The 21,584-nt window shown below is 29.0% G+C and overlaps 1 protein-coding gene and 1 non-coding gene across 2 annotated transcripts; one reads left to right on the top strand and one right to left on the bottom strand.

The window, feature by feature from the left end:
* The first annotated feature begins 235 nt into the window (after nucleotides 1–235).
* On the top strand, nucleotides 236–309 carry TRNAI-AAU. Its single transcript has one exon. It is a non-coding gene; the product is annotated as a tRNA-Ile (tRNA).
* An 890-nt stretch (nucleotides 310–1,199) lies between these two features.
* On the bottom strand, nucleotides 1,200–2,887 carry LOC106303610 (transcription factor AIG1). Its single transcript, XM_013739896.1, has 2 exons — nucleotides 2,341–2,887; nucleotides 1,200–2,044 (listed from the first exon to the last, which is right to left on the bottom strand). Exons 1-2 carry the CDS (start codon nucleotides 2,818–2,820, stop codon nucleotides 1,517–1,519), a joined length of 1,008 nt encoding a protein of 335 aa, XP_013595350.1. The 5' UTR covers nucleotides 2,821–2,887; the 3' UTR covers nucleotides 1,200–1,516.
* Between the last annotated feature and the right edge of the window lie 18,697 nt (nucleotides 2,888–21,584).

Below are 21,584 nucleotides of genomic sequence, written 5' to 3'. Positions count from 1 at the left end.
TATTTTGGGGTCTGTATGTACATGCTTTTCTATTCGACATTATTGGTCCACATAATATTGTATCTACGTACTTCAATACTTGTGGACTTATCTTCAGGTGAGTCTTTCAAAACCGTACATTGATAACATATGGCTTTTTCTTGGAAATGCTCATAATTCTTCATGGCTCATGCTTAGGTCACATTGCTATTCTTTATATTAAGTCAATTAGAAGTTTATACGAAGGTGTTTGAATGGCCTATTAGCTCAGTTGGTTAGATCGTCATGCTAATAACGCGAAGGTCCCAGGTTCAAAACCTGCATAGGCCAATTATTTTGAATTTTCTATTGGGCCTCAATATATCGACGAGCCCATATCATGCCCCACCGTTATTTTTCAAGGAAAACACATCACTATACATTTGGCATACAAATTTGTTCATTCAGGGCCATAAAACTCCATACCATTGGGCCCATTCTTTAAACTTGTAATTCATATATGATGTGATGATACATGAAAAATTTACTTCGTTGAGAGAGAAGTCGCAATTACGAAACCATATTATAAGTTTATAACAGAATAAAAATCTGAAAAGGAAAAGAGAATCATAGTATAATCAAAATAATGTGTAATTCTTGTATTCATGCAAATAAACCTATAGATGCACAAGTGACAAGATCATGACGTGATGTGTTTTGTGGTATCAACTGTATATCTGTAGTAATAATAAATAACGTAAGAAGAAGAGAGGATCTGTCACGGTGAAAGAGACAACATTGCAAAGATCCCGAAACTAAAACTCACAAGAGTTTCTATAAATAGAACAAAGATCTAAGTCTTCACTTCCCACGAAAAAGATTCGATCTACCCCTCTCCATATCACTTGTTATACTAGGTACTCTCTACCTCAATCTGATCTAGGAAGTGTAACATTTATTATATATCCTTACATATATGAAGTGAAAGCTGAGTATTCAGTCGTTGCTAGCAAATAAATATTAATGTAGAGACGATTTTTTTCTATGCACATTTAAATTTTGATTGCGACATTATTTTTATGGTCATCAGAAATTTAGCAAGGGATATGCAAAGAGAATTTTCTGTCATTATAGATTATTATGGATAAGTACATGTATAAACGAAACCTCTTATTTAGTAGTAATAATAGAAAAGCATTAATTGACAATTAGAAAACTATAATGTTAAGTTGCATATAGTACACATCAAGATCATAATATAATAAAATCTTCTTGATTCCACTCCACTGATACAAACCCAAACTCTTTACATAACCTATATTAATCAAGACCAGAAAATGTCTTAATTATAGTACAATATGTAAACCTAACCCTAAATAAAGGGTCCTTCATAAATTAAAAACATAGAAGAAGAAACCCAAACCACATTAAAAATATTAAAAAGCCTCAAAAACATTAAGACCACCAACCCATGATCCCATGTTGCAAGTCCAATTAACTAACCCTAATTAGTTAATTAATGACGATGATCTAAACAATCATTTTATGGAGGAATCAACTAATTGTAACATCGATTTGCCATCTTAGTAGTCCTTTGCCTCTTTATACTCCCTGAAGATGATTTCTCCAAGTTATTGTTATCATTATTTTCATCATTATTATTGACACACTTCTCTATAACCGCCTTTAACGCTTCTTCTATCGAACTCACGCGATTATATCTCTTCTCTTCATCATCATGCTCCACGGCATCGTTACGATATTCAAAACCATCATCTTCATGGTCATCTCGGCTCAAGAAAAGAACGTTCTTGACTCGACCACCTACGGTTGCGATCTCGGCTTTGAGAGTTCGAAGATGAAGAGACTTTAAGGCATTTATGACGTCGTGAATGAGGTCAGTCCTGTCTCCGCAGCAAAAGGAAGCTCTTATCACCAAGTTTCCTTCTTCATCGTTGTAAGTCGAATCTACGGTCAGATCATCGGACTCTGTTGGGACTTGACACGTCTCGGTGACCAGTGATGTCTGTCGTTTTAACTCCTTCATGTGTTGGATCACTTCCGCTAGCAACGAAGCTTTGTCGGTCTAAAGAAAAAAATAATAATAATAATTAATACTAATAATGATTATAATTACAAAAAAAATCACATGTATGAAGTATACATACCGAAAATATCGTTATGATGTAGTTATTGCTTTTTAAAAATGAGAACTACAACTACTTACTTGAATAAATGTAACATTTTAAAAGTAGATCATTGATTAATTCTAAAATTTTCGTTAATTTCAATTAATTCTCCTTCCATTTTCCAAAACGTGCTTAAATTTCAAAACATCAAAGCCATATTGGAAGGGAAAGAGTATTAATTATTACAACTTACTTTTGTTGTGTTTGGTAAAATGCTACGCAACTTAGCAAGATGAGTGTTGATTCTCTCTCGCCTTCTTCTCTCGGCTTCACTATGACTCTTTGAAGCAGCCAAAGCCTTAGCATCCATGACTTCTTGTGCACTCATTTTCCCCATAACCTCACCATCAAACCCGAAGGACGAGCCACGACGCATGATGGGTCCAAGAGCTTCGGATAAGATCCTTAGATGGTTCTGGTGATGATGATTATCCATGGGAGGAGAGACAAAACCATCAGTATAGTCAAAAGAAGAAGATGAAGAAGCTCTCTTGTTGAAGTAGTGGACCGGGTCAGGATAACGGGTCGGGTTGGATGGGAAATGGGTCGGGTCAAAAGAAGGTAAAGATGACCAGGGGTGGTTTTGTGGATGGAGATGAAGAAGGAACTGGTCTTGATAGTCTTGTAAGTTGTGAAACGTTTGGAGACAGTCTTCTTCTTTCATTGCATACATTTTTTGGTTTTTTTTTTTTTTGGAGTAGAAAGAAAGCTAGAAAGAAGAAAGACAATTGTAGAAGAAGAGACAAAAGGTCACAAACATCTCATTTGATAACGCATACACATATATATAGTGCTATATTATGTGTCATTTGATATTACTAGTACTATTCTTTAAAATAGTTATTTAATATTTAAATATTAATATGAAAGATTTCTTTTCAAATGAATGAATAATTCATACATGAAAACATCTTCACCGGTTTGTACAATCAGACCGCCATTATCTTTGATAAATACTTTTAAAAAAAAACTTTGATAAATAAACATTTGGAGCATATAATTTTTCCCAGAGAAATCTTGTTGATATTTTATGATGTCTTTTACTCCAGTTCTGTAGAATGGCAAAATAGTTCAATGATAGCTTTGCGATTCTAATTATTATTTTTAGTCTGAAAAATAGCGAATATTAATAAAACAATTTTAACAATGTTTTGTATTACATCAACTCTCAAATTTTGTAACTACACCAATTTGTTTTGTCTAAAAAGTTTTTGGTAAAGTGTTTATATATCAATGTTTCATTATTGTTCAGTGTCCATCATAGTTCATATTGTTTGAAAATTTTCATTTTTTCTGATGGGGCCACGATTTTTCTAGTATATTTTTTATTATGAATATATAAACATATCTGCAAGTGCTGCACATCTTCTTTACTTTTCTTCTACGACTTCTAAATGGGGAGCTGTCATCATCATGTGGATTTCTCTAATGGATTTTGCTTGCTATGAACAATAGCTAACTATTTTTTCTAAACACAAAAGTTAATTATTTAATTTTAAACATTTTTGATGTTAGTAATGTTAGTAAATCTGTCTACTTTTATATTTGTAAAAGTATTTCCAGCCCATATCTATTTTTGACTCTAAATGCCATAATAGAGAAAATTCATTGCAATCCACTTCTATTTCTTTTTTTTTTAAATAGAGATTGATATTTTTACTTCTATATTTAGAAAAAGAAATAACATTTTCCTATAAAAGAGACATATTTTTTATCTACAAAATGATCATTTAACTATTTACTTTAATAATTTTAAACAAAAATAACTTTTTAGTGAAATACATTTTTATATAAATAGAATTATACTTTTTATTTACATAATAATTTTAAAGAAATACTTAATTTAAATAATATCATAATTTTATTAAATGTTAAAATAAATTGGGTTAATTTTTAACTTTCAAAAATAAAAAGTGTTATTTGTAAATTTTAAAAAGAATATATCAGGAATATTTCTTTTTAGAAGAAGAAGTAGATGAATACGTTGGAGACAAAGTCGTCTCTATTATAGAGTTCTCCTATTTTAAAGAAATGCCACGACCCTTAATTTTATTTAAATATAAATATAAAAGGACTCTTTTTTATACGAGGAATACCACACCCTTAATTCTACTAACTATATCAATTTTATTTTTATTAACCTTGAGATATCTCAGATATATGAAAAGAGCCAGACTAATTTTCAATTAGAAATACAATATATCGATTGTCCTTCTCTCTAGATATTCAAATTATATATACGATGATATATATTACTTTTATAGAAGTTAAATGTCGTGATCAACTAGACACAATTGATGTCAAAAAATAAAATAAAAATTAACTAGACGCAACTTATATGATACTGTATATTGCAATTTGAGCATGTATTTGGACGAGAATTGTTTTTACACAAATTAGTCTCAGATGCTCGTGAAAATTCAAGTTGGCGTCAAAAACATGAAAATAAAAATTACATGATAAAGATGTAGGTATAAATAGAAAAGTTCATAATTTATTTATAATGTTATTGTCAACATTTTTTTGTAAGTCATCTTTTCAATATTTTTTTTCAAATCATCATTTCAACATATGATTTCCTCTACCAGTGATAAGGATCCTCCCCGGGGATGAAACTTCATCTTACATGTGTGGTTTTCGCAGTGTTTGGTCTCGGGATTCTAGTGTCTGACGTTTGGCATAGATAAGCGTCTCTGGTCTATGCTGGAGCGGTTGTAATTTTGGTTTCTGCTTCTTACAATTGTGATAGCTGGAAAAGCATGGTTCGAGAGGTTATTATCTTCCTTTTCGGCTTCCATCTTGTCTGTTAGTTTATGGGTTTCTTGTTGATTTCCATTACCAGTTGTAAAGAATGCCAGTTCCTTGGTTTAATAATCTTTTGGTCGGGATTGGCTTAGTCGATCTGTGTATATGTTCTCCGCTCTTCTATTTTTCTTTGCTTTCATTTATATGGTTCTGTTCATTATTAATGAAAATCTTTTTAAAAAATTATCTTTTATTTTTCTTGCTTATTTTTTCTTTGTCCACCTCTCGGTACCACTATTTTTGAAAATATCAAATTATGCGATGATATCAAAAAGAAGAGAAGATTTAAGTCGATATATATAATTAATGAATATACTTTTACATGCATTTAAAGGGCGAGAAAGACGAAGAGGACATGATAATTGTTTTCATCAGGTTCTGAAACAACGCCTTAAAAGAATTACATTTGGCTGCTTAATGTCTTGTTGTTTCAGTAGAAAACATATATAGAAACTCAAAAATTAAACTAAGAAATAAAAAAACAAACACTGACCACAGGACACACGGATTGTCGACCGACCAGAGACCAAAAAGAGTTTTACTTTTAATCATTAATAATCCCACTCTTTTTCTTATAGCCAACCCACTTTCTTTTTCTTTTCTTCGTTCTTTAATCTTGACAACAATCCTTCTTTAATCTAATCTAACTAATCCAGATTTTCTAAGTTATAGATTTGTCTTAAGTGCACCGGAGAGATTTTTTTTTTTTTTTGACGTCGCACCGGAGAAATTCTCTTTTTCTATTTGATCTACTCGTATATATCAACGAATATCGTATATAGTGATTTACATATATCTTTGATTTTTGATATATACGTATTTATATGTTTTGACCCTTTACAAAAAATTTTTTTTTGATATATACGTATTTATATGTTTTGACCCTTTACAAATTTTTTGTTTTACAAAAATATATTTACAGTGAAATTTTTTTAAAAATATTGTTTTACCATTCATAAAATTTATTACACAAAGAAAATTACTGAGCTTTACTTAAAAATGATAAAATAGAGTTTATATATTTTCAATTATTTTCATATATTATGTCAAAAATAAACTTAATTAGAAGACAGAAAAATAATTTTAGAATAGATGGAGTATGGAGATTAATTAGACATGAAATGTCATAGTAAAATAGCTAAAAAAATAAAACCAAACTATATATATTAAGTAATTGATCGTAGTATCATTCTAATTAAATTAGTTATCAGAATGTCTTTCTAAAAATACTTAACGAGTAAGTTCATATGATTTACAAACTATTTATGTCAATAGATACGAAAATTGGTGAAAGAGTATATAATAGGACTAAACAAAAATAGGAAATAGAGTTTATATATTTTCAATTATTTTCATATATTATGTCAAAAATAAACTTAATTAGAAGACAGAAAAATAATTTTAGAATAGATGGAGTATGGAGATTAATTAGACATGAAATGTCATTGTAAAATAGCTAAAAAAATAAAACCAAACTATATATATTAAGTAATTGATCGTAGTATCATTCTAATTAAATTAGTTATCAGAATGTCTTTCTAAAAATACTTAACGAGTAAGTTCATATGATTTACAAACTATTTATGTCAATAGATACGAAAATTGGTGAAAGAGTATATAATAGGACTAAACAAAAATAGGATAGGTAATGAAGCTAGGGTTTTGGGGTGGTGGTGGTGGTGCAGAGTGAAGCCCACACGACGTTCAACATTCTGGGCTCTCTCCACGCTGTCTTCTTCTTTTGCCTTCTCCAAGAATCTCAAATCATTTTGTCTTTGAATTTACTCGTCTTCTTGTTTTTTTCCAATAATTCTTCTATTTTATCAGTACTTGATTGATTTACACACATGATTCTTTTCTGTTTTCCAGTGTTGAAACTTGAAACAAACCTCGCTATTATTCTGTCTTCGATAACTTTCTTACATAGGTCCTAGTGAGAAGATATCTAACTAAATCTCAGATTTTTTTTTTTTTGCTAAAATTGTATAATTATTATCTCACATCAGTCTTCTAAATAAGTAAATAACATTTGCTTAGGATTTGCTAGTCTCAAATGTTTTACGCATATTTATTAGTTTATTTAACAGGAGGTTCCTTTTCTTTTTGTCTATAAAACTGTCAACACATATAGGAGTTTGTTTGGAAAGAAATTCGAGCAAGCATGGAGTTTTTTTCAGGAGATAATTCATCGTGGTGAGGTTCCAGTACGAGTTAATTCTAGTATACTAGTAATAGATTCGCACATAGTAATGACTTGAATGTGAACAAGTAAGGGCATACAAAGTAAAGATAAATCTTTAATTTCATTTCGTTCACCATAGGCTGTGCGGGCTGAATGATTCCCAAAGCTCTACATCGGTCTTTAGTACCTAAGCCATCTTGAAAAGCAAGCTAGCTAATGATGCCACAGCTTCATAGTTCTCTGAGCTCGGGTCAAGGAGTTTGTTTCTAACAAATGATGATTTTTTCAACTTCAGCTTCAAATAGATGATGATTTGTTTTTCATGGTTTATATATGTACATGATCTGGTTAATTTGATTCTTAAAATGAGTATTTATTTCAAAATATAAGGCGGAATGTTACATTTAATACGCCAATTAATAAACATGTTGATCAGCGAAACTTACCTACGAGACTTACTTAAATTTGAAGATACGAAAAGAACATCATGATCAAGTATACGAAATCAATATCATGAAGCCTATTTTTTATACACTGAAAAAGTAATAAACATCATATCAAAAGCAGCAACAATAATACTAGTTTCTAATGACTATGGATGGACATAACCTGATAATTTTCACGGTATCCAATACTATATAACAAAATACATTTTATTTATAATATTTTCACTCTTCAGACCATGCCCTTCGCCGAGTATGTGCTTAAAACTGTTGGTCCATAAAATGTCATATTTTTAGGGTGAAGAATTACTAGATAACAAACAATTGTTGGAAGAAAACTATAATCAATCATTACCTTTAGAATAAAGTCAATGTTCATGTTCAAATGGCCTTTCGAAAAGCTAAAATCATTTACTCCTTGACAAGCATGGCTCATTTGAAAACCAATTCATTTAGTTACTCTGGCTTTAATTAGTGTACTAAAAACTGTACAGTAAACACTAGTTAAGCGAGATTAATTAAATGAATTTCACATAGCGAAATTGTTGGAAAAATCATTAAACTCTATAGGCTACAAAGACATTATAACTAAAGATAATTCGTACTCCTTTTAAACTCAGATATACATCTTTTACTTCTTTCTAACGCCACAATCATATATTTAATTTATAAACTAAAAGATCTTACTCCAAAAAGAAATCAGTCCAAAACAGAATTACAAATACGAGAAAACAAAGAGTCATATACCCTTTTGTTATAACACACGAAAAATAAGCACGAATATTATTACCACGTGAAATTCATAAAACAATGAGGAAACAAAACAGGTTTACGAGTTAAAATAAATCTTCCAACAATTTAATAAAACACCTAATCTTTTCTTAATCACCCAAGCTGCAAACAATTCGACTCAAAAAGCACTAATCTTGATTCCAAGCAAACACTCCATAAACCAAAATAAAACATCCGTTACCTTTATCCTGTAATTCTATGAAAATAATATTAGTGAAACTTCAATAATTAATTTTCTTAATTTTGTAAAAGTTATCCAATGATTATCCCGGCCTTTGTCAAATAAAAACTCTGAAATTGAGTGTTATTTTTGTATCGAGTAAAATCGGCTGAATAGTTTCCAAAGGTTGAAAACTGTTTAGAAAGTAGATTGCAGATCTTGTCAGAGTATCTCCAATGTATTACTCAACTTTTTACTTTAAAATAGTGCAACACCAAAATAGAGTTAAATTTTACTCTAAAGTATTACTCAAATTTATTACTCCAAAAATAAATATTTCAAAATAATTCCACTTTTTTAATTAATAATTGTTAGTAATACTTTCAACTTATAAGAAATTACCAATTAACCCCAACTATTTTATGTTTACAAAATTTCCATAAGAATATAACTTATTTAAATTAAACATTTATTATTAAAAAGTACAATAATCGTAAATATATATATAAGATAGCATATGTTGGTTCAATAATGAACATTAGAATGTTTTTTCCACAAATGGTCAACTAATACATTTTATAATAAATAATGAGCTTCTTTATCTTTAACTTTCTTAAATCAATGATTTTTTTTTAAAAGCGATCATTTTTATCGTTTGGACAATACTTCACCGATCTTGGCAGTTCTAGAAATGATTTAACGGATTATTAAATCATTTATTTTATTTATTTTTATATATTTTAAGTTCAGTTTTGGTATTTGTTTTAGTTTATGCATCTTTATTTAAAATTATTAAATATTCTCTAATGGAAAATCATTTTTTTCTTGTTATTGTATTATTTTAAAATATTTAAGTATTAAATAAAAATGAAGAAAAATATGAAATAAAAATATTTAAGATTTAAAAGACTATTGTATAAATAAAAAAAAGTTCAACTCCAAAATGGAGTAATGGGTAAGATTACTTCATAAATAGAGTAACCCTAGCCATTACTTTATTTTGGAGTTGAAAATAGAGTGAGATTGAAGTATATTTTACTCCAAAATAATATTTGGAGTAGAAAATGAAGTAGGGTTGGAGATGCTTTTAAACCGGTCGAGTTGACCAAAAAAGTTAAACCGGTCGAGTTACTATATATCTATACTATTATTTGAAAAGTGATTTTGCTGATTTGTCATATTCTCTATGATTTTAGAATGAGTCATTAGTTTAATTATTTAACTAATATTATTATTAAATTTTTATTTTAATATATATATATATATATATTTTTTTTTTATCATGATATTTAAGATTATTAATAAACATATATACCGATATATACTATTATTTTAAAATATATATTTCAATACTTGTCATGATATTTAATTGATAAATATATAATAACAAATTCTACCAAAAATATCATGGCTATTTTTATCTTATATTAACTTTATGATTATAATGGATAATATTATATCCAAATTCTCTGATTCTTATTAAAAAATAGGTCCAAATACATATTATTACAATATTAAAGTTTAACTAAAGGTAAATCATCATTGAAAATATTGTAAAATAAAAATTGTACATTTATGTTAAATATTTTATATATTTGAATACTAAACAATCATATTCCTAACCTAAAATAAATTACTTTGTCTTTGTACATGACTAACATCAAACTATTTTTTTATCGGTAAAATATCAAATGTTATCAAAATAATATATTGAAAACTTAAATAGTAAATATTATATAAACGAAAAAACTGAAAACTAACTAAAGTATGAAAAATATATTGAAGCATGAAAAAAGGATAAAAACTTTAAATAACGTTAAAAATTTGACAAATAATAAACATAATATAAATATACATTGAGAGAATACATATATAATGTTTTATAATTTATTCTTTTTGTCTCATTTTTTTTAAATCTAATTTGGCAAAAATATATAATGTTTATTAGCTATTGTTATTTTGTTGATATGTTATGAGTTGTGATTATTTATATTCCTTTCAATGCTATTGGATTTTTTTCAGTTCATAAATAAAATACGCGTTTAATTTCAAATTGAAGTTTCCTAATTTGATCATATCTATAGAAAATATTTTGATCCAAGATCTACATCCTATAAATAAGATAATGAAACAAAATAACATAAATTAATACATCTATTACCAATACGAATTTTGAATTTTTTTAATGTATAATATTAATTTAAAATTATATCTAATTTAATAATTTAAAATTTGTATGAAAATGAACATTAAAATTAAAAATATTAGGTACTATATGATAGACCGCACAGGCCATCAACTAGTATATACATATAAAATAATATCAATGTTTTGAGAGTTGATATGTATGTATAGCTATTTTAACAATTTTTACCAAAAAAAACTGAAGTTGTCCTTTTTTTTTTGTTGGTTAATGAAGCTGTCCTTTTACACGTGAAGTTGTGACTACACAACTCACGTATTTATGCAAAGGTCTTCACGACCAAATCATTACATGTGTATGGGTAAATACATGCATATATGTAAGGGTCTTCAAGTGTGCGCTAGACCATGATGCATTACAAAAATGTTGTTCGATTTTAATTGTTTCATGTAGTATTTGTGGTTGCACCCACCCAGTAGGGGTCCTGACTATTTAAAGACCACAAGCTAACTAAGAAAAAAAGGCTAACTAAGAAAAAAAGGCTGAGCACTACAAGAAAACACATACTTAGCGAGGAAATTTAACGAGGAAAAACAATCCTCGTAAATTTACGTCGATTTTACGAGGAACTTACGTGGAAAACTAAAATCATCGTTATTTCCTCGTAACGTAACGACAAAAGTGTTTCGTCGTAAAGTGGATATAATTTAACGAGTATTTTACGAGGAAAAACAATTTCCTCGTAAATACGACGTAAACTTTGCGTGTTATTTACGAGGAAATAGTTTACGTGTATTTAGCAAGGAAATTTTGAATCCACCAAGTTAGCTTCCTTCCATACCCTCGGATGAGAGATTCAGGTATAAATTGGTTAGCAGTGATCAAAGTTACACCTCGAGGACGAATCATCAGTGGAGAAGAACCACCATTGCAAGAAGAACAGATAAATGAAGTCGAGGAACCTGAACAAGAAATTGATGACATCCTTCTCATTGATCCGCATAATCACGAGTACGAAGATCTTACCGATGATGCCACAGACGAAGCTGTTGAAGACGAGTTTAATGAAAATGATGATGTTTCTAGTGATGACCAGAATGTCGATGTATCTGATTGATGTATTTGTTTTATGAATAAACATCATATCAAAAGCAGCAACAATAATACTAGTTTCTAATGACTATGGATGGACATAACCTGATAATTTTCACGGTATCCAATACTATATAACAAAATACATTTTATTTATAATATTTTCACTCTTCAGACCATGCCCTTCGCCGAGTATGTGCTTAAAACTGTTGGTCCATAAAATGTCATATTTTTAGGGTGAAGAATTACTAGATAACAAACAATTGTTGGAAGAAAACTATAATCAATCATTACCTTTAGAATAAAGTCAATGTTCATGTTCAAATGGCCTTTCGAAAAGCTAAAATCATTTACTCCTTGACAAGCATGGCTCATTTGAAAACCAATTCATTTAGTTACTCTGGCTTTAATTAGTGTACTAAAAACTGTACAGTAAACACTAGTTAAGCGAGATTAATTAAATGAATTTCACATAGCGAAATTGTTGGAAAAATCATTAAACTCTATAGGCTACAAAGACATTATAACTAAAGATAATTCGTACTCCTTTTAAACTCAGATATACATCTTTTACTTCTTTCTAACGCCACAATCATATATTTAATTTATAAACTAAAAGATCTTACTCCAAAAAGAAATCAGTCCAAAACAGAATTACAAATACGAGAAAACAAAGAGTCATATACCCTTTTGTTATAACACACGAAAAATAAGCACGAATATTATTACCACGTGAAATTCATAAAACAATGAGGAAACAAAACAGGTTTACGAGTTAAAATAAATCTTCCAACAATTTAATAAAACACCTAATCTTTTCTTAATCACCCAAGCTGCAAACAATTCGACTCAAAAAGCACTAATCTTGATTCCAAGCAAACACTCCATAAACCAAAATAAAACATCCGTTACCTTTATCCTGTAATTCTATGAAAATAATATTAGTGAAACTTCAATAATTAATTTTCTTAATTTTGTAAAAGTTATCCAATGATTATCCCGGCCTTTGTCAAATAAAAACTCTGAAATTGAGTGTTATTTTTGTATCGAGTAAAATCGGCTGAATAGTTTCCAAAGGTTGAAAACTGTTTAGAAAGTAGATTGCAGATCTTGTCAGAGTATCTCCAATGTATTACTCAACTTTTTACTTTAAAATAGTGCAACACCAAAATAGAGTTAAATTTTACTCTAAAGTATTACTCAAATTTATTACTCCAAAAATAAATATTTCAAAATAATTCCGTAAATTTAATTAATAATTGTTAGTAATACTTTCAACTTATAAGAAATTACCAATTAACCCCAACTATTTTATGTTTACAAAATTTCCATAAGAATATAACTTATTTAAATTAAACATTTATTATTAAAAAGTACAATAATCGTAAATATATATATAAGATAGCATATGTTGGTTCAATAATGAACATTAGAATGTTTTTTCCACAAATGGTCAACTAATACATTTTATAATAAATAATGAGCTTCTTTATCTTTAACTTTCTTAAATCAATGATTTTTTTTTAAAAGCGATCATTTTTATCGTTTGGACAATACTTCACCGATCTTGGCAGTTCTAGAAATGATTTAACGGATTATTAAATCATTTATTTTATTTATTTTTATATATTTTAAGTTCAGTTTTGGTATTTGTTTTAGTTTATGCATCTTTATTTAAAATTATTAAATATTCTCTAATGGAAAATCATTTTTTTCTTGTTATTGTATTATTTTAAAATATTTAAGTATTAAATAAAAATGAAGAAAAATATGAAATAAAAATATTTAAGATTTAAAAGACTATTGTATAAATAAAAAAAAGTTCAACTCCAAAATGGAGTAATGGGTAAGATTACTTCATAAATAGAGTAACCCTAGCCATTACTTTATTTTGGAGTTGAAAATAGAGTGAGATTGAAGTATATTTTACTCCAAAATAATATTTGGAGTAGAAAATGAAGTAGGGTTGGAGATGCTTTTAAACCGGTCGAGTTGACCAAAAAAGTTAAACCGGTCGAGTTACTATATATCTATACTATTATTTGAAAAGTGATTTTGCTGATTTGTCATATTCTCTATGATTTTAGAATGAGTCATTAGTTTAATTATTTAACTAATATTATTATTAAATTTTTATTTTAATATATATATATATATATTTTTTTTTTATCATGATATTTAAGATTATTAATAAACATATATACCGATATATACTATTATTTTAAAATATATATTTCAATACTTGTCATGATATTTAATTGATAAATATATAATAACAAATTCTACCAAAAATATCATGGCTATTTTTATCTTATATTAACTTTATGATTATAATGGATAATATTATATCCAAATTCTCTGATTCTTATTAAAAAATAGGTCCAAATACATATTATTACAATATTAAAGTTTAACTAAAGGTAAATCATCATTGAAAATATTGTAAAATAAAAATTGTACATTTATGTTAAATATTTTATATATTTGAATACTAAACAATCATATTCCTAACCTAAAATAAATTACTTTGTCTTTGTACATGACTAACATCAAACTATTTTTTTATCGGTAAAATATCAAATGTTATCAAAATAATATATTGAAAACTTAAATAGTAAATATTATATAAACGAAAAAACTGAAAACTAACTAAAGTATGAAAAATATATTGAAGCATGAAAAAAGGATAAAAACTTTAAATAACGTTAAAAATTTGACAAATAATAAACATAATATAAATATACATTGAGAGAATACATATATAATGTTTTATAATTTATTCTTTTTGTCTCATTTTTTTTAAATCTAATTTGGCAAAAATATATAATGTTTATTAGCTATTGTTATTTTGTTGATATGTTATGAGTTGTGATTATTTATATTCCTTTCAATGCTATTGGATTTTTTTCAGTTCATAAATAAAATACGCGTTTAATTTCAAATTGAAGTTTCCTAATTTGATCATATCTATAGAAAATATTTTGATCCAAGATCTACATCCTATAAATAAGATAATGAAACAAAATAACATAAATTAATACATCTATTACCAATACGAATTTTGAATTTTTTTAATGTATAATATTAATTTAAAATTATATCTAATTTAATAATTTAAAATTTGTATGAAAATGAACATTAAAATTAAAAATATTAGGTACTATATGATAGACCGCACAGGCCATCAACTAGTATATACATATAAAATAATATCAATGTTTTGAGAGTTGATATGTATGTATAGCTATTTTAACAATTTTTACCAAAAAAAACTGAAGTTGTCCTTTTTTTTTTGTTGGTTAATGAAGCTGTCCTTTTACACGTGAAGTTGTGACTACACAACTCACGTATTTATGCAAAGGTCTTCACGACCAAATCATTACATGTGTATGGGTAAATACATGCATATATGTAAGGGTCTTCAAGTGTGCGCTAGACCATGATGCATTACAAAAATGTTGTTCGATTTTAATTGTTTCATGTAGTATTTGTGGTTGCACCCACCCAGTAGGGGTCCTGACTATTTAAAGACCACAAGCTAACTAAGAAAAAAAGGCTAACTAAGAAAAAAAGGCTGAGCACTACAAGAAAACACATACTTAGCGAGGAAATTTAACGAGGAAAAACAATCCTCGTAAATTTACGTCGATTTTACGAGGAACTTACGTGGAAAACTAAAATCATCGTTATTTCCTCGTAACGTAACGACAAAAGTGTTTCGTCGTAAAGTGGATATAATTTAACGAGTATTTTACGAGGAAAAACAATTTCCTCGTAAATACGACGTAAACTTTGCGTGTTATTTACGAGGAAATAGTTTACGTGTATTTAGCAAGGAAATTTTGAATCCACCAAGTTAGCTTCCTTCCATACCCTCGGATGAGAGATTCAGGTATAAATTGGTTAGCAGTGATCAAAGTTACACCTCGAGGACGAATCATCAGTGGAGAAGAACCACCATTGCAAGAAGAACAGATAAATGAAGTCGAGGAACCTGAACAAGAAATTGATGACATCCTTCTCATTGATCCGCATAATCACGAGTACGAAGATCTTACCGATGATGCCACAGACGAAGCTGTTGAAGACGAGTTTAATGAAAATGATGATGTTTCTAGTGATGACCAGAATGTCGATGTATCTGATTGATGTATTTGTTTTATGAATTATGAGTTGTGATTATTTATATTCCTTTCAATGCTATTGGATTTTTTTCAGTTCATAAATAAAATACGCGTTTAATTTCAAATTGAAGTTTCCTAATTTGATCATATCTATAGAAAATATTTTGATCCAAGATCTACATCCTATAAATAAGATAATGAAACAAAATAACATAAATTAATACATCTATTACCAATACGAATTTTGAATTTTTTTAATGTATAATATTAATTTAAAATTATATCTAATTTAATAATTTAAAATTTGTATGAAAATGAACATTAAAATTAAAAATATTAGGTACTATATGATAGACCGCACAGGCCATCAACTAGTATATACATATAAAATAATATCAATGTTTTGAGAGTTGATATGTATGTATAGCTATTTTAACAATTTTTACCAAAAAAAACTGAAGTTGTCCTTTTTTTTTTGTTGGTTAATGAAGCTGTCCTTTTACACGTGAAGTTGTGACTACACAACTCACGTATTTATGCAAAGGTCTTCACGACCAAATCATTACATGTGTATGGGTAAATACATGCATATATGTAAGGGTCTTCAAGTGTGCGCTAGACCATGATGCATTACAAAAATGTTGTTCGATTTTAATTGTTTCATGTAGTATTTGTGGTTGCACCCACCCAGTAGGGGTCCTGACTATTTAAAGACCACAAGCTAACTAAGAAAAAAAGGCTAACTAAGAAAAAAAGGCTGAGCTTGGCATATACAAGTTTCAAACCCAGGCTGATGTGTGTAAAGATAGATGATTTACACCACTAGACTAAGAAGACTTTTGGAAAAAGATGGTTGAATCTAGTTATATTATTTGAGGGCCGGAAGCTCATGCTTCCTCCGCTTCCCTCCAGGGTCGGGCCTGCACCCACCTGCCCATATTTGTATTGTATCCGATGATTGCAAATAACGTCGGAACTCCTACCGCAGGTAGCCACAGGAGTAAGTGTAGTCTAACAATCTCATTAAGTTTTTTTTTGGCAAGTTTTATGTAATTTAGGTATAAACAAATTGTCTACTAAACTTTTGTGACAATCTGTTAATAGAAAGGATATGGCTGGGAAAATAAACTGAACCAGAAAATCCAAACCGAATCCGATCCGATAAAAATGAATCTGAACCGATCTGAACCCGACATAAATACCGAATGGATCTTGTTTTATGGTATTTCGGGTTATGAGTTTTAATCCTAACCGAACCCGAACCTAAATGGATATCCGATAGAATCAACAAAATCCCCAAAAAAATCATGAACCAAACATGATATCAATTCCTAATATGTATCCAAAATACAATAAGATATTATTGAAAATCTAAAATAATTATCTATTACATGAATAATTGATTCAAATGCTTAGTTCAATATATATTTTTGGTATTTGGTTAATATTAATGTTTTTATATTCTAATAATTACATTTGAAATTCAATTATGAATATGTTTGCTTTTCAAGTTTAAACAATGTTTTTATAAAAAGTTTAAACAGTATTTCTTGGTTTATAGATTTGCTAGTTGCTAGTTGTTAATTTTAATTTGTTTACATTTCATTATATATGATTTTTCGTTCGTACAATCTTTGGTTTTTCATGCAATATTTGATGTTACGTATAGTTCAAAAAAGAGTCTTGTATGGTTGATAGACGAGTCGTCCAAAGTTATTTTGAAGGAAACAATATGGTTTGAAGATGTCACGTAAATAAATTTATTGAAACTATTGGATATATATTGAGTTTAATCAAGTACATATTTCGGAACGATAACTCGATTAATATCTGGAATCGAAACTATTTCGGATTTAATCGGATCTTGGACATGTAACTAAACCTGAACCGAACCCACTAAATCTGAACTGAATCCAACCCGGACTTTTATAATATCCGAATGAAGTTGAAATTCATGAATCATAAAACCCGAAATCTGAATGAACCCGAACCGAAACCCTATTGGAACCGATTGGCCATCCCTTAAAAAGGTAGTCAAGAGTTCAAACGTATTTTTCCGATTTTCGGGTATCAGACTCTAATCTCTATAACCCTAAACTTACATATCTTCATGGCGTATGAGAACCTAATCTCAATAACGTGGCATATAGCATGATATATTGTGAACGTATAACATGCCCCATCCCCACTACGCAAGGTTCCTATAATTGTATGAATATTTAATACGAGTATGACTATAATTACACTTTCCTAGCTGACAGCCATTATATATCGTATATCAAAAAAAAAACAACCGGTTACCAATAAGACTAGGCTAGTATTACTATCTCAATCACTTAAGAAAATGTTTTCTGAGAAAATGCTTACCAGATTTTGGATTGAAATACAGTAGAATAATTTTCTATCATATATCTATAAAATCAATGTATGTATATTACCATAAATGCCAATGTGTACTAGTATATATGCATAAACTTAAAAAATCCAACCAAAATATGCTGATTTGTATGAGTGCATCGCTTTGTCGTCATCCATATTCAAATCCGGTAGAATCATGTTATTGACAAAATACTCAATTGAATTTACAAAAAGAACTCTTAATTCACACTTAAAAGACCTGCAATTTGTTTTTGTAGGTTGAATGTTTTAAAACTTTTTTCTGGTATGTCTTCTCTATTGAAGCAAATAACATATAACATATACATTATGGTGTAATTCACAATTGTATCAGTAATAATAGGGTACGTGATATGTACTAGTAACTTCGCATTCACTAATTAACCAACATCCCAACATTTATTGTATTAAATATCATGTTCAAGTAAAAAGAATAACATTAATTAATCGGTAGCTGGAGTTTTGTCTGTTTGTATGTCGATGCATCGTATAACTCCAACCATCGACCAATATTGTTCGTTTAGTTGTCACGGAACCTTGTACTTTGTCGTAGATCATAGAAAATTTAATTTTTAGTCGCTATTTTTTTAGCGATTTGAAGTGATTTACGACTGGTCGCATGATCAGTCATGCGAGGAAAAAAAACCAACAAGAAGTTGCAGTTAGGTTGTAGGTCTGAGGTTGCATGTCGTAGAGACCTCGACCATAACTTCATTTTTAGAACTTAGAAGTTTGCCGGACAAAGTAAGGATTCACTCATCATTGATTGGAATAAACCACTTACTTTGTATATAGTCCATATATAAAACGTGACGTGGGATGAGGTATGTCTTATGGAAGCAGATATGAAATATAATGTATATTTGTTTGCTTGTATATGGAAGTGCTTGCACATGTGTGCGTATTATGATAAAAAAATATAGAAAGTTGTGTGTATAAATACATTATATAAGCATAAGGAATAAGTAAGCATCAGTTTGTGGTCACACGCATGGGCTGTCTCTGGTCCCCCCCTGCGTTTCACTTTTCACATTTGTGGCCATTTGTAGCCTTCTTATGTCACCTCTTTGCATTATATATTTTATACACACTTATGAGTGTGGTAGCACTTTCTTGATATTAAAAGGTTTTTCAAGGTGAATATAAATTCTTTAAAGAAAAAAGTTTGGTTACGATTTGTGAACATTATCCCGAGTCGTGGGTGCTCTTTTAGGGCTTTGATCATCATGACGCCATGCTTACTCCTTTCATTACGTCTTATTTGTCTTAAGAATACGTCTCAGATCTTATTACATTTCATGAGTACTGATATCTTTTTTTTTTTTTTTTTTTTGAACATTTAGTACTGATATCTTTCTAACTAAAAGAAAAAAAAAACACTTTTTAACAAACAAGTGAGCTCGTACTGCACACAACATACAATTTAATCTATAACATTTTTAGAGCTTTCGACTAAGTTGTATTCATAGCTTATAGATATGCTTTTTAGTTTATAGATATGCAATCAAACCAAATATTATTATTTGCATTTCGCAAGACGCTTTTGTAATTTTGCTGGTATTGTCTTCCTAAAAACTGTTTACTATAAAAATAATTTGGAAATCATGTATGTATTTTAAATAAGTTGGTTTAAACTTTTAATCGGGACTTTATTTTAAATAAGTTGGTTTTAATCGGGATTCTAGATTCATTTATGTCAGATTATTTAGATTTTCACATTTTGGTATTAAGAAAATAGCTACCAAACTAAAACTTCTAAGTATATATATATGGATCGGTTTTATATGATTCTGGATCAGGATACATAGTGGGTCAAAACATGGTTTCCTATTAATTTTCAGTTCATTTTTTTACAGATAATAATCTTGTATGTTTGAGCGGGATCAATTTTTTCAGTTTATCTGAAATAAAAGCTTTTAATTTTAAATGTTGGTAAGAATTTATTTTCCTTCAAAATTCACCTGTATATAAGGCTTTACTGGGCCTTAGTGTCACTTGTTATAGATAAAACGATCATAGGCAGTTTGGGCCAAGAAGTTTTTTGGGGCAAGTTAGGCAATTTTCGGCCGCTGTATGGGTTGTCGGTGCCTGTAAGCAAAATAACGGGTTGTACTGTAGTCCTCGTTAACTAGGCAAATCGATCGGACCTTAAATTTGTTTTGATTAATTGCAGAGAGTATCCTAATCTCTGGATACAAAAGCTTGTAAAGTTAGAGTGTATACTATGTTTGTCTTTATAAAACAGAATGGATTTTTCATTTAAAACTGTATTTTCAGCGTAAAATTGGAACTTTCAAATTTATATGATTTTCTCATGATCATTTCTAACATAAATAAATTAGAAAAGCAAGAGTAACTCAATCCTTGTGAATAGGGGGCAAAAAACCCGGATCCGAAGAACCAAACCGAATTCGATCCGAAAAATTAGTACCAAACCCGAACCAAAATTAATTAAATATCCGAACGGGTCTAAAATTTTGGTATTTAAAGAAGCGAAACTGAACCTAATCTGAACCGAAATATTTGAGGCACCCGAATATATCCGAAATAGATTTATAAATCTATATATTAATTATTTTTTGGATTTAATGTATATTGAAAAACATCCAAAATATATTTGATACTTTTAACTTATCCAAAATACTTGAAAATATATACAAATAATCAAAAGTAAATGTCTAAATTAGCTAAAATATATTAAAAACACCAAAAATACTTAAAATATTTACTTATTCTCTATCCAAATATTCAAACCAAACCACTTTATATGTTAAGTTTAGGTATTTTGACATATGTTATTCAAATTTATATGTAATATATTATTTTGTTTATAGATTTTGAGTAATTTAAATATATAATAAATTTTAAAATTTTAAAATAATTTAAAATCGAACCCACAAAGATCCGAATCGAACCCGAACCGAATTTAGAAATACCTGAATGGAGCTGAAACCTTTGACCTCAAAAACCCGAAACTCGAATAGACTCGAACCAAACCCCAATGGGTACCCGAACGCCGGCCACCCCTACTTGTGGACACCATTTAATTTTATTAGGCATGGGCATTCGGGGTCCCAATCGGGTTTCGGTTTAGTCCAATCGGGTTTCGGTTTTTTGGGTTTATCAAAATCAGCCCCATTCGGGTTATATGGAAATTCTGTTCGGGACCGGTTCGGGTTCTATCGGGTTCGAATCAGGGTTAGTAAATCTTCAAAGAACCGGTACAACCCGATCTACTTTCGGGTTCGGGTTCCAATCGGTTCTTCGGTTTAAATGTACCTGATTTTTATCTACTTCGT

This window comes from Brassica oleracea, chromosome C7 (assembly GCF_000695525.1).
Source record: "Brassica oleracea var. oleracea cultivar TO1000 chromosome C7, BOL, whole genome shotgun sequence".
NCBI classification, from domain to species: domain Eukaryota; kingdom Viridiplantae; phylum Streptophyta; class Magnoliopsida; order Brassicales; family Brassicaceae; genus Brassica; species Brassica oleracea.
Note: the sequence above shows the minus strand (reverse complement) of the source record. Positions and strands in the feature narration are given on the sequence as shown.